At 39.2% G+C, this 14,364-nt stretch overlaps 1 protein-coding gene across 2 annotated transcripts in view; it reads left to right on the top strand.

The window, feature by feature from the left end:
• Wb (wing blister) overlaps nucleotides 1–14,364 on the top strand; it is a 62,963-nt gene that overhangs the window by 42,812 nt on the left and 5,787 nt on the right. For both annotated transcript variants that reach the window (XM_064134047.1, XM_064134048.1), the window contains 8 exons: nucleotides 11,637–11,743; nucleotides 11,937–12,120; nucleotides 12,249–12,604; nucleotides 12,775–12,972; nucleotides 13,112–13,282; nucleotides 13,475–13,638; nucleotides 13,737–13,871; nucleotides 13,988–14,243. In XM_064134047.1, the coding sequence (XP_063990117.1) occupies nucleotides 11,637–11,743; nucleotides 11,937–12,120; nucleotides 12,249–12,604; nucleotides 12,775–12,972; nucleotides 13,112–13,282; nucleotides 13,475–13,638; nucleotides 13,737–13,871; nucleotides 13,988–14,243 (1,571 nt within the window). The remainder of the gene's footprint in view (nucleotides 1–11,636; nucleotides 11,744–11,936; nucleotides 12,121–12,248; nucleotides 12,605–12,774; nucleotides 12,973–13,111; nucleotides 13,283–13,474; nucleotides 13,639–13,736; nucleotides 13,872–13,987; nucleotides 14,244–14,364) is intronic.

Raw genomic sequence — 14,364 nt, 5'->3', positions numbered from 1 at the left:
TATTCCCTCCTTGAAATGCGGAACAAAATTTCCGCTCGACTCTATCACGTTTTTCTAACTAAGGAAATTTGCAACTCATTTTTAAAAAATTGAGGAAAATAACCCTCCTCAGGTTTTGTTGTTTATGTTTTTCACGAATGAAAAAAAAAAAAACCTGACGAAAGATGTGGGAACAACCAGGGAATGCCTAGAGTGAACATTGAATTCTCCCATCTCGGTGCAGGCAATCCTCGTTGACAGGTAACGCGAGCGTATGTCCGCCGATGGTTTCACGTTGGCATACGTTGGTGAGTATGCCCTAACCAGCGGGGGGAAAATACTCCAGCGAACTCTCCCCCTTCTCAAACATAAATTAGTGTCCCGCAACGAGTAGACGCGGAGGCAGCAACCAATGCCGGAAATAAATTCCACTCGCTGGTGTCTACCTGCCACGTGCAATTAACACGTGATAAGCTATTTATCATTGACAATACTGTGGACGGCGCGATAACAAAATCAACACAACAAATTAAAAGAGAAAATACTCATTCTCGTCTTCTAATGAGTTTTTCGATACTTCGATCGATTGATGATAGAAAAATTATTTTTTATCGGGGGTTGCGTCGCTTCGAGGGGGTACTGGGTTTCCATTGATCAGGATGATGGATCACATCATCCAATAGGTCAAATAATCAAATTGGCATTGTTGTTCCTGTGGTACACCCACGTGTTGGACTCGCTGGTCAAAACTCCGTTGAATTCGGATTCTTCGTGTTGTTACTCGGGGGAAAAAAAAAACCTTCGATACAGCACTCGAGTCTCGGAGGAACTTTTACACATATGTACGTTGGTGAATCGGTGGGGAAGGACGGAGATAGCGGAGCAAACCCGCGGCTAATGGTAGCGTGCCAGTGTCTCGAGAGCCGCGGTCCAGGAAGGTGCGCTCACCTCTGGCTCCATGAAATTTCGAATATTCATCCAAAAATTCTGAACGACTTCCATTATCCAAACCCTGGAGCAATTACTCCTTCTACCAATTTTTTTTTTCCCGACTCGACAATTTAAAAAATCCTTGAGACGTCCCAGTGATTTGAAAATTATTTCTTCGGCCGAATTTTCCCGACTGTTTTTTTTTTTTTTAAGTCGAGGTCATTTCTCCAGTTGAAAATTATTCAGTTGAAAAATGAGAGAGATAAGGAATGATGAGTGAAATAAAAGTGTCAGGAGTCATTAAAAATTGACTATGGGGATGGGAAATGCAGGCCGGAAGTGCGAAGTGGATACTGGCCCTTGGACTGCTTGTCCTGGCCCAGTGGACATCATCAGCGGACACCCACCGCCACCGTCATCATCATCATTTGTCGGGAAATGGTCCTGGGGTGTCTCGGGGCCATGAAAAGAGGGATAAATCACAGAATGGAAAGGGTGGAGTGTGGAGTGATGAGAGAATCAAGAAGTACAGTGGATATGTGGAGTACAAGTCCGAACAACAGCCCATGGCGTACGTTCGCATACAACCCGTGATTTCACCACCCACTAAACGAAAGTGTGTGCGGTGTATGGTTGTTTATAAACCATGCCCACCACCCCCAAGAATCGTCTTACCTCCGAATAGATATAAAGAAGTGGCGAAAAACTGGAAGGGCCTCATGTATGGTGAGCTTAATTTTTTTATTAACTGTTTGACAGAATATAAAGGGCCGACTGCATTGACATCATCTCCTGGAGAGGGGAATTGACCAAGAAAATGTTCTAAAACCTTTTTTGCAAGAGATAATTTCCGAAAAAATTTTTTATTATTTTTTTCCCTCATTTACCCCCAACTGATTATATAATTATCGAAGGGCCGCGTATTTTCTTCGTTCGAAAAAATTTAAAAATAAAAACCATTAGACTCGGAATCAATCCGCCACTCCTCTCAGTGAAAAGCCACCAAATGTCACGCCTCACAATTAAAATGTTATTTCGTTAGACATTGAGTCTCATTCTAAAAATACAACTGGACATTGCATATCGACACGCGCCCGTACCTCCGTGACGATTCAGAGACTAATAACACGCGTTGAAAACATGAAATAAAAATCATTCCCATTCAAACCATTTGGTATTAACTATATTTATAAATATATGACCTTGGGAGCGAGCAAATCATCTCCATGAGGGGAGGATTTGAAATTCCTTCGGTATTTCTCCCTCGTCTTAGTCATAGAAATGGGAATGATTAATTGAGAACTAGATAAAAAATAACCGAAAATCAATTAGTGATCATTGGCTTGTCCTCGGCTGCACGTGCCTGACCGAGACAATTGGTAATCACCCGTTGAGAATTCACGTCGTGGGTAGGCCAGTATAAACTATCTCATTCCATTCACTCTGAGTATTTACTCATCTCCACTTAAACCCCAGTATTTTCCATCATTTCAGTCAAATAAATCTACCCTACGATGTAACTACACCTGGATTTATGGGATTATCTCGAGAACCAGGAAGTGAATAACAACGAAAATCACCTCATTGAATAGCCTGGGAAATTTCCGATATAGTTCACTACAATTCAAACCACTTTACCCCATTCTAGCACATGAATTTTTCTCAGAAATTTCCCCCCCTGTATTTTCATCATCGAGATAATGGGTTAAATGATAAAATAATGAGTCAAAAGCTCATCAATTAATCATCCTCAGTTTGAAACTATTCAATTAACGTGTCACAATTTCAATTAAATCCCCCCCAGACGTACCAACAAATCCATACCTCCAACTAATTGTGTAATTATTACTGTCTCAAGCCCTCGGGGTGTTCGTATATCCCTGAAAGCCCTTTTTTACCCCATGAAAATGGCACTCCACCTGTCCTCAAGCATGGACAAGATACCTCGATGACTATCCAACGGTAATCGAGTCATTACTTGGATAATTAAATACCCTGGTCTACCAAACACATGAAAAAATTGCCGTTGAGTAACACGTAAACGTTGGTTTTCTGTCATCCACACGATGGGACTGAGAAATTGATGCCTCACGGCTATTTAATTACACCGAGATCTAATTGCTGTCTAATGGTGTAATGCATTGGCTATTGGGTGAAGTTAACGAGCAGCATTTTACTGATTTCATGTCAATCATTTTATTTCAAACTACATGACAGAATTATTTTTCAATGAGCGAACAACCCTCTCAGTTTTTTTCATTGAAATCAATTCAATCGTACAAGTGATTTAATTAATTTTCCAATCACAGTTTTACTGATTGTCTCCCTAAAACAAATATTGGAGGAATTCTGATGATACCCGAGGTTCGTTTACACCCCTGGGGTGCATTAAACACTATGACAATGTATCCAATGACACAGGAAGTACTAAACACACCAAAAATGTCATAGTTACGACTGCGGAAGTTCAAAGGTGCCGCACATGCACGTTTTACCTCAGTGTTGGGTACAAAATGCTCGAAGCGTCCGGCATTGTTGAATCGAGCAGCAAGTTACCCACATGAAGTCCTCTGCACATATCCACATCCCTCGACCACCACAAACCCAGTGAATTCTCCTCACAAGAAACGCGACCGCAATTTTATTTCGGCATTCGTTGGTTTTTATGGTCATTTTTTTTTTTTCCTCTTTGTGTTCAATACATCCTCTCCACCTATCCTATATATCTCGGATCCTCGTGACTCGCACAAGCACGATTCTTCTCCTCCGTGTGGCTATGTTACTCCTGGCAATGCCCACAAATCCGTTAGGGAAGTACCGAGATTGTTGCGGTGTACAAACACTCGTTTCACTTGATTTTATGGTATTTATGAGTGATTCAATAGTGAATTAGGTGATTAAGGGAATGCCGCGTTGATATTTTAAAATCACTGGTACCGTCATCTGTTGTGCTGATGAGTTTAGTACTTTTATCTTACCGCAAAAAACTAGGAAATAATTAGATTTTATGTTTTTTTTTTCCTGAAGTATTTTCATGACACTATTCTCCAACGGTTCTCTCAAATTTCCATTCAAACATGCGATTTTGTCTTTGAATTGATGACGATAAAAAATTGATGGTCATTTCACCCCCTCAAACCACCAAATTCCAACGAAAAAATCCACACTCCGCATATTGAAACTAAAAATTACTGAACTCAATCGAGAGACCATTGTGTCATAAAAATATTTTTAAATATTCAACCAAACTAAATTCTTCAGCAACGAAATTCCACAATAAGCGCGGAATGACCGCAAGATGATGATCATACCGTTCCCCCACCGCCTCAAGAGTATCACGTACCCCCAGGTTGGCTTTGGGGTTACATCTACCCACTACCGGTTTCTCATAATCCAAAATTACCGCATTACTCGTTGAGAAACATTCGAGGGAATGAAAAATGAAAATAAAAAACTTTTGCGTAGAGCACATGTGGCACATGCAATTCAACCTGGCATTCAGAGGTGTGCACGCATGTGCATTCATGCATAGGTAAGATCATGGTGAGATCGTTAGATGTTGGAGTACGTGCCAGTCGTTTTTCCCAGTAATAGGGATTTCTTGCGAAAATATAAAGCCCCGTAAATTGATGGGATTTCATGGGTTTAAAATTATTGCAAGTTGGAAATAACCGAGTTTCACTAGCTTTTACCATTTTAAGTCTCATTGGAGTCACTAATTACGGCCGCTACTTCCGCGTCAGACCCCTAAATCACCTTCTAATGAAGAGAGATTGCATTAAGAGGCCAAATGAGTTGTGCCAAAAATTTATTGTCATATTATTTATTTAGACATTTTTTTCCATGACATCCAGTGCTGATTTGATCTCCCAGTGAATTGTAACGAGTGAAAAAATCGTTCTGGGTCAGACATGCAGATGAAAATATTTGTTTATTTCATTTTTTCTTGGCGAGTTGAAGTTTAACAACCCACTGTAGCATTTAATCACCCTGGAATACTGATGAGAGCCCCTGTGGTGATCTCTCGAGTGCTTAGACAACACCTGTTATTGTCTAATAACACGTAACCGTATCGACTCTCGCTCGATCTCATTCAAAATTCACCCCGGGAGATCAGCTCATACGCACGTGCTATGAACCAGCTTTCTATCTTCCTCTTTTCGCATAATGTTGACTGTACAAATGTCTGGGACGAGATTATGTGGTTCCGCTGTGCACCAAAGTACATACTACACTCCGTGTATTTATTATCGTTTTCCTTCTCATTCTTTTTCGTATCAAATCTGAATCCTCCAAGTGCCATTATTTTTTTTATTCCCGAGCAAATGCCGGGACAGTCAGATTTAGGGAATAATTTGCATAATTATTCTCATGACAATTACGTGATTAACACACTGATTGGGAAATACCGATGGGGGCAATCAAACGGATCAATAAAATTCACACAGGTAACACAGTAACATAGTAATAGTGTAATTCGAAACGTGAAATCATTCAGTTAGAGTCGAATTACAATGAGTTACCTCAACGGAATATGTTGGGCGAGAGAATAAAAAATTATGGATTTTTAAACAATGGAATAAAAAATAAATATTGACCGCAAGGTGCAGTCACTGGCCTGAAGTATCGAATCATTTCGTCGTGCTCTCGTGACCGCAGTTCCATATTGACGTGTGCCAGCCCGGATTTTACCGCAGTTTTGTGATTTATTTTATTAAAAATTCCTGAACTCCGGTGTAAAGTTGATAATTCTTTCCTGACATCGTAAAATGGCCTCTGAATAGATCGACTATTTTTCATGTTTCGTGGGATAGGAATCACTGTTATCTAAACTTCTTCTTCAACATGTTTTTTCTTCATTCGTGTTGGCTTTTGTGCCAGCCGCAGTGAGGCTGTAATTCTCGTAGTAAATCTTGTCGAGCATCAAAAGAGAGGGCGATCGTAACCTCGTGAGTATACTTGCTCAATCCTTTCTACACAGTGGAGATTCCCGAGGGTCACTTCCGGTTTAGTAGTTGTTCAAATTGTCAATTACTAGGCCATTCTCATTTTTTAATGCATATTATGTTTCAGTTCTCTCGAACTGATTTATGGCTTCTATGTGTCATTTCTTGACGATTATTTGACCAATATATTGACAGCTACATCTGAAGAATAATGTATTTCGATGGAGAGTACATTTTGACGATTTTTCCTCTTCATTTTACACTTCAGAAAACATTTTCAACGTTGATGCGATTAATTTCGCTCAATGTCAGCGCAAAATGCCCGCGATTCACGCAAACGTAATCGCAATCCCAGTGATACTATTCCACACATATGCAGCAACGAATGGTAAATGTGATCCCAGTTACATGCTTCAGCAAGTTATACTCTTATCATTCTGGGAAATATCGAAAACAGATGATAAAGTTATTCACAATAATTTCAATATTATTTCCTGACTCCTGTATTTTATTATGCGTTAAATAGCACAAGGAGTCTAATTTTCCTTGAAACGGGCATTTAAATTGTTTGATAATTTTTTCACTCACTAATTATCATTAAGATGAATTTCTGAGTTTAAAAAATCAAGTTAATCCGCAATTAGAGTAATTACACCCTATGATGAAGAGCAATAATTCACAATCGTAGACAGTGGTGATGCTGGTGGTGTTGAACTAGCACAGTGGCTTAATCAAGCCACTGGCCACGTACCTAGACCACCTCCCGCGATAAAGAATCCCTCGATAACGATCGCCCACAGCACTACAGCCCCTATCTCACGATCTCCATCTCGATACCTCCACCTTTCATTAATAAATAAAATTGTCGGTTAAAAATTTTTGATTTATCTCACATTCAGAGGTAAGATACCACCCTAGAGCTAATAATTTGTAATTAATGATGAAAATTATCTTTGCAATTAATTAAGGTATTCATCATCGTGAGGATGAAATGAAATATTCCCATTAAAACCAGTAGAAATCAAATCATCAACAACGATTTAATTAATTTTCTTTTCAATTAAAATTTCTTTCTGATTTATTTAATTCACCGATGTTCACATGCAACTCGGTTATCTCGTGATATTAGAGGAAGAAAGGCGTAAAGATTTTACCCTTTATAATTGAATTACACCCGGACTTTGCAAAAATCTATCATTCGAATCGTTGAAAAAAAATGAACTGTGTGAATAATACGAAAAAAATTGGAGCTGAGTCGATGATTAATGAGTTAATGGCGTCTGACCACATGTCCATATCCTCTTTATACTCGACAACGTCACCATTCTTATTACCAACCAATAAATATTATTTAATGACCGGTTTGGGAAGGTGTTAACGATATTTGAAAAAGACTGTTAACCCAAAATCTTTATTTACAGGGCTATTTATCAGGCGATTTATTTAAATTGACTTGTTGTGAATTTATTCATAAAAATCGCGATATAAATCAAATAAATTCATTCCCCGAGAATTTTCGCTGTCGTCTGCGCGGTTGAACGGTTTTTAAATATATTCTCGTCGTTGAAAATTTTTTATTACAACTAGGAAATGATTTTTACAGAGATTAAATAAACAGTAATTTTTAAAATCATTTTATTGCCATGAAAAATCAACAATTTTGTTCTCAACATTTTTCCTCTTGTGAACTATTATCTACGATCAGATTCTTCGTATGACTGGCAGCGAAATAACGTAATGATATAATCTCAATAAAGGCGTGTCATGATAGGACGAAATGCACCTTATGTATCGTTATCTTCATCATCGTTATAATACCACTGTGTAGCACCTATTGATGGCCCCTCGATGATGGCTGAATCCCTTCAAATTGCCTCACGTGCCATCTTACTCTCGAGGAATTCATCGATCACTTCATTGACCTCCTCATTACGTTTTTTCATTTGTAATGGATTTTGTTCTTCATTTCTACTACATTATTTCATACACGAGCACTGACGTACTCGATAAAAAAAACCGAAACTTATAAAATTCCACAGACAATATATTCAATATCTCAGGTCTGATGAACAATAATGACAGTGACTGCGCAATTGGTGGGAGATTTACGATCTCTTTTCGTTGAGATCAAGCTCCGCAACAAATTTTTCAGGAATATTATTCAAACATCCTCCTCTTTATTTTGACTCACCGGTGTATTTATTTTGCCACGAACTCCTCCGGTTAATTCGAGGGCGGATGGACGAGAAGAAGAAAGAGCCCCCCCGGATGCCTGTGGTGAAGGGCCCCTTGGAAATCGGTAGCAATTCACATCGTGGATTAAAGAGTTACGATAAAACAGAGACTGTTGGATTTACTTGGGAGCCACTTGGCCTACAGACGTCCAAGAAATCATGGATAATCGTAATGCGTTTGTACAGTAACATCTGAGGATAGTTTTGATACATTTGATGCCAGTCTAGACGGTCTTTGATGGAGACTGTGCAGACGATTGATTATTTTTGTTGGGTTTTCTTTAGAACGATATTATGATGTGAGAATTCAATAACAGCAGAATATCAAGATCTGATCAGACGTGGAATTAATTCTCGAATTGTTTAAGTAGATTTTTATTAAATCATGAATTTATTTCTTTTTTAGTTAGACATAATGGTTTTCTTTGGAAAATTTCCTTCGGGTCTATCCACTCAGCGAATTTATTCGCGAAATATAATGAAAATGGTTAATAGTCATTCATTTTCGTATTAGAGCATTAGGGATGTAATGATGATGTGTTTACGAGGGAAACGCGGGACAGAAATTCATAAAGACGTTTTTTTTCAACCGGCAAATGGATCCATTTAGAATATTCTTATTATATATCTTCCTTCGAGAGCAACGTCCATTCGACTTCCATTACTCCAAGTGCCTGCACGTATAAATGATAAAGCCCGGACTTGTCTTTGTTTTACAGCCTTCTGAACCGTCACGACTGTCACATTAAATTCATGACTTTATTAGATCTCTCAGCAATACAATGTTAGAAGTTGGGAAAATTTAACAATAACTCCCACATGTGAAAGGCCTTCCCCACATTTTCTCAGATTTTTCTGTCCCGGTTCTGAACTCCAAAACTAGATCACTCCGAGGGAACTAAAATTGACAGAAAATATCATTTACTAAATTTGGTTTTCGCGGAAAAAAATCTCGTATGTTAGTTATAAACGGAAGATGGAATTTTTGAAGTAATCCGTCTGTTTAGCATCAGCGGAAGACTTCCGGTACGCCCACACGATTGCGAATCACCGAGGATATTCTCCCAGCGGGGTGGATCGGCTCGTTAAAGCGTCGTTCACGCGAGACGTCGTCTTCGTGCTGGCGGATCTTTTAAACCGACACGGTTACACGCGCCATCAGTTAAACTCGACGTTCAGCCTCTCACGGTTAGACTCTCGAATCTCAATTTTGTTCATTAAATAAAAAAATCCCCCTGTATTTTCCAAAATATCTCCATAAACATCGACTGTACCAGCAAATGAAGAGCTTCCCCAGGAAGTCTTTCAAATTATTGCCGAAAGAAATTTTTATTTAAAGAATTATCAATAATGATCGCCTTCTGCTGTACATCGCATAAACTTTTTATAGGGACTGCCGCGCGAACAACCTTAACAACCTTAAGAACCTTTATCTCCCACACGACACGTGAATAATCCTGGAAATTGGATAATTCCCAAGATTCCCAATTTTCGGACTGAAAGTGTCCGTTGATGTCATTTATCGTCCGGCTATAGTTGTTGAATGCTAAGTATATACGTCAGAGGCGCCTTCCTCGTTTTCTTATCTCAAGTATATACACTTGGTCCACCTACATCCCCCCGAGGCGTGCCCGTTTACGCACAGTGTCTATAGTTCATCGTTTCAACTTTTTTTTTTACAATTTGTTTTTTTTCCCGTATGAAAATAAACATCTAGGCTTTGAAAAGTACTCGGCGAATATTCTGCGTTAAAGATAAACATGTAGAATTGCTTGTGCAATCCGTTTTTGCGGCTAAGTGGCGACACCGGTATTCCAGGGAGTGCTGGAGTCTCAGTTACGTTCGATCTTTTGAATGTAAATTGCATTTTTTTTCCCTCTAGTCTTTTTTTTCTAATCCTTCAATTTTTTCCATTCATTCATTCGTTCATTCGAAGTGAGAAATTACGTCTGTTATTTTGCGACTGTTTTGTTACATATTTTACATTCCGTTCCGGTCGATTCGTTAACGATTTTTCAACGTCTTCTGCTCTGGTCTGCGTTAATTTCCCAATTTTCATTTATTCTCGCGTGACGTTTATGGTACTTCATATTTATTTTCATCTCAATTTATTTCATTTTTATAATTCTTATTTCAATGATGTCATCACTCTGATTAGTTCAATGAAGTGTTAGCACGCATACAGTGCCCTCATTCAGAATGAAATACATTGAATTTTTAGATATTTACAATTTCGCCATTCGAATTTCCATTAATTTCTTGGAGTTCAAAAAACTGGTGCACGTGATGAGGAAGATATAAACCCATGGTCCACCTTCAATGTACCCTTGTGGCACGTAATAGCCCGCAATTTATCGTTCAATAAATCGAAAAGCGGTCAGGTATCACTTACTGCGTAATGCTACCTTCAAAACGTTTAATCGAGAAGAGGCCCATGCAAACGGGGCATCCAACTGAAAGCTTAATTTTTATTTTTTCATAAACGACAAAATTATAGGGCCCCTCGTGATCGGGCGTTACTCATTATATCCTTGGATACAACCGACGAGCATAAATAAAGGGAGAAAAATAAATGAGAGACAATTAATTCTCTCGGGTGATTATTCCCTCTCTGATTTTTTAAATCTTAATGATGAAAAAGCTTGTGACGAGTTTGTAATAATAATCTGCAGTTATTATTCAATGAATTTTCAGTCACAATCGCATTTACTAATAATCTCAACGACGAAAATTGACAGCAATTTGGAGTAATAATAATAAAGAGAAGGTAAGGTAGTAGCAAATGGGTAACAATAATAAATAATCGTTCGATAAAAATCGTAATTAATTGAAACTGTCAAAATATCCGAAGAATTTCCCCGAATGAGACTGACATTAGCCCTGTCTCCTGGAGCACGTTAATCCTGTTTTTCTTGCATAACATACATGAGTGGATACAGCTGAAAATAATAAAAAAATTCCCACTCATTGCAGTGAGTTTATGTACTCCCTCGTAACAAGTGCCCCGGAGGTAAATAATTTATATCTCGAGCTCGTCGACTCAGCGATAAACAGTCTTTGATCCATTGAAATGGATTTATGTCACTGGGAACACCTGCCTCCACCGATAATTAATCATTTTTATTTAAACAAAAGCAGGACGATAAATCACATTAAATCACTTAACATTAAGATTCCGGAATAATTTGACTCAATCAGTTCCACCAGTCGATTTTTCCATTCAATATATTTCTTATCGAGCCAGATAATTATTTATTCATGTGTATTTGATTGAATGATGCGAGTGAAATGATAAATCGCTACGATTTATTCAGCATTTATTTGAGGGCTTAATTGAGTGTATGCGATGATCTATTGATCTTTGAGTTTGTCCCTCCCCTCGTCCCCGATGATTTGCATACAATGCCAGATGGGTGATAACTAATTGTAGAACTCGTCGGGGGCGTCACAGCCAAAATTCAAATGCCGAGGGGAGATTACTGTTATTTTTTACTTTATTCTGGGGAATTTTCGATTTTAAATTAATCCTGGGGGTTCTTTGTCGCAGAATGCCGCTGTAACATGATTGGTTCCACCTCCCCGAGGTGTGACATCGTCTCCGGAGACTGCCTCTGCAAGCCCAACATCATTGGACGACAGTGTCATCAATGTCAAGTGAGATTATTTATCATAAAGTTGACTTAAATTTTATTTGTCTTGCCATTGGTTCAACGTTTTAAATTCCAGCTCCATGACTATGTTTTGGAAAAGTCTTGAACGAATTTGCGGTGTCATATCCTTGTCATTCACCTGGATATTTATTTTGATTTGTCGCGTCTGTATTTATCTGATTTGTCTGGTGTTGTAGGTCGGGTATTGGGGGATGGCGAGTGGGGCTGGATGCGCCCCCTGCGGCTGCGACACAATGGGCTCCACAAATGTCTCCTGCCATCATGATACAGGACAGTGTCATTGCCGTCCTGGTGTTGCTGGAGTGCGATGTGATAACTGTTTATCTGGATACTACGGATTTTCAGAAAATGGATGTCAAGGTATTGTATTGAAAAAACTATGGAGCAGTCATGATCAATTACAGAATAAATTAATGAATTAATTATCAGTTGTTCTTCCACCTCAGTCAGATCACAATTAGAGATAAAAATAATATCGTAATTTTTAGCGTGCGATCCGTGCACGAAACCTGGACACGTATGTGACCCAGACACTGGTAGATGCGTGTGTCCACGTTTGACCTTTGGCGAGCACTGTGATCGTTGCAGGCCAGATTCGTACGATCTGATACCAGGTATTGGTTGCAAGGCATGTGCATGCACTCCAGGCTCCACGAGATCCCAATGTGACTTCAACGGCCAGTGTCCATGTCGAGTTGGCTTCGAGGGCCTCAGGTGTGATAAATGTGCACCCGGTTATTATGGATACCCTAAGTGTAAACCTTGTAACTGTCATACTGGTGGTACCATCATGTGCGATGATGGACTGTGTCATTGTGATCAGAATGGACAGTGTCCTTGCAAGGTATTAAAATTTTTTTTACTCCATTCCCTCATTCTAATGTCACCAGCAATTATTTTCACTCTCAATGGCTGCGTAAATTCACAGATTTATTGTTATTGAATACTTTTTAAATATTATTATTTACTTTTTCATGTTTATTCAGGATTTTTTGCATCTAAAACATTTTCCAGGAATATGCACTAGGAAGGCAGTGCAACCAGTGCAAGGAAGGGACCTTCGGACTGTCTCAGGACAATCAAAAGGGCTGTACTGAGTGCTTCTGCTTTGGAAGATCAACCCTCTGCCATCAGGCAGGTCTTGCCTGGGGCCAGAGGCGCCTGACCAGACCGCGATTACTCTACATCAATGAGTCTGTCAATGACGTGATCGTAAGTGAATATGACATTAAAAAAATTTAACGAATAGATGAATGAATAGATGGTATGGAACGACTGGAACTGCTCGACAAATTGATTAGAAATAGTAGTTCAAGTACTCTCTCCAATACACTTTTTTTTCTTTCCGCAGATATCGAACTACGGCTACTCCATCGCTCTCCCGGCCTTGAATGGCGGTCTGAACGTAACCAATGGTTTATCAATCATACCTGGGAGCGAGGGTGACGTCATCCTACCCGCAAATCTCTATTACAGTTATCCGTTGTACTGGCAATTACCGGAATCTTTTCTCGGGGACAAGGTAAACATTTTCACCAGTTACTCTGGGTTTTTTACGGTTTGCGAAGACGTCATTTATTTCGACATTCAGATATCGACAGGAAATAGCGAATATTAGCTGATTCTCCTTTATTTGAGCAGGGAGATCTCATTGATATACGATTTCTCTTCCTGATGTTTAAACTTATTTTGCTTTTGTTATTACTGTCTGCAGGTCGTGTCATACGGTGGATTCTTGAAGTTCAAAACTTCTATTGTCGGGGGAATCCCACTGAGATCTAGCCTGCGATATCCTCTGGTTCAGATACAGGGGAATGACAGAATTATTCTGGAGTACTACCAACATCTACCAGTCGATGATAATAACTTCAAAATTAGGTAAGAAGTGCACTTAAACATTTGCCCCTAAATCAGCCCATAAAATAAGTTGACAAATAATTTATTAATATTTATAATTTCCCTGCAATTCTCTCTAGATTCCACGAATCCCTCTGGCAAATTCAAAACCGCCCAGACTACAAAGTATCCCGTGAAGTATTGATGGTGGCCCTTCAGGACATTCAGCACATATATCTGAAGGCCTCCGACCACTCAGAATTCCACGAAGCCCAGTGAGTAACACCGTCTTTAAAGTCCCACTGAGTAACGCCCAAAATTTGTAATTCCCCTTTTTTTCAATTTGAAAAGCTGTAAAACAGAAAGAATAATGAATGATAATTTCACTCAGACTGCTGGAGGCATCATTGGATGCCGCCGTCCTGATTCCCACCCACACACCAGCCCTGGCAACGGGAATTGAAATCTGTGAGTGTCCAACTGAGTACAACAACACATCCTGCCAGGATCCCAGTATCGGTTATTATCGCTGGTACAACAACGAAACAACAACAGCCACGATTGTAATCGATCTGGTGGGCCAAGCAAGGCCATGCCAGTGTAATGGCAGATCGGAAATCTGTGACATAGAAACCGGTTACTGCTTGGTGAGACAAAAACACATTCAGACTTGAGAATTATATTTACATTTGAAGATATTTCGAACAAAAGTTCATAGGCAGAGATGATATTATTGCTAGTGCAGAAAATAGATTCAGACCTTATCTA

Source organism: Diachasmimorpha longicaudata, chromosome 14 (genome assembly GCF_034640455.1).
Source record: "Diachasmimorpha longicaudata isolate KC_UGA_2023 chromosome 14, iyDiaLong2, whole genome shotgun sequence".
Taxonomy (NCBI): Eukaryota; Metazoa; Arthropoda; class Insecta; order Hymenoptera; family Braconidae; genus Diachasmimorpha; species Diachasmimorpha longicaudata.
This window is presented reverse-complemented; position numbering and strand designations above follow the sequence as displayed.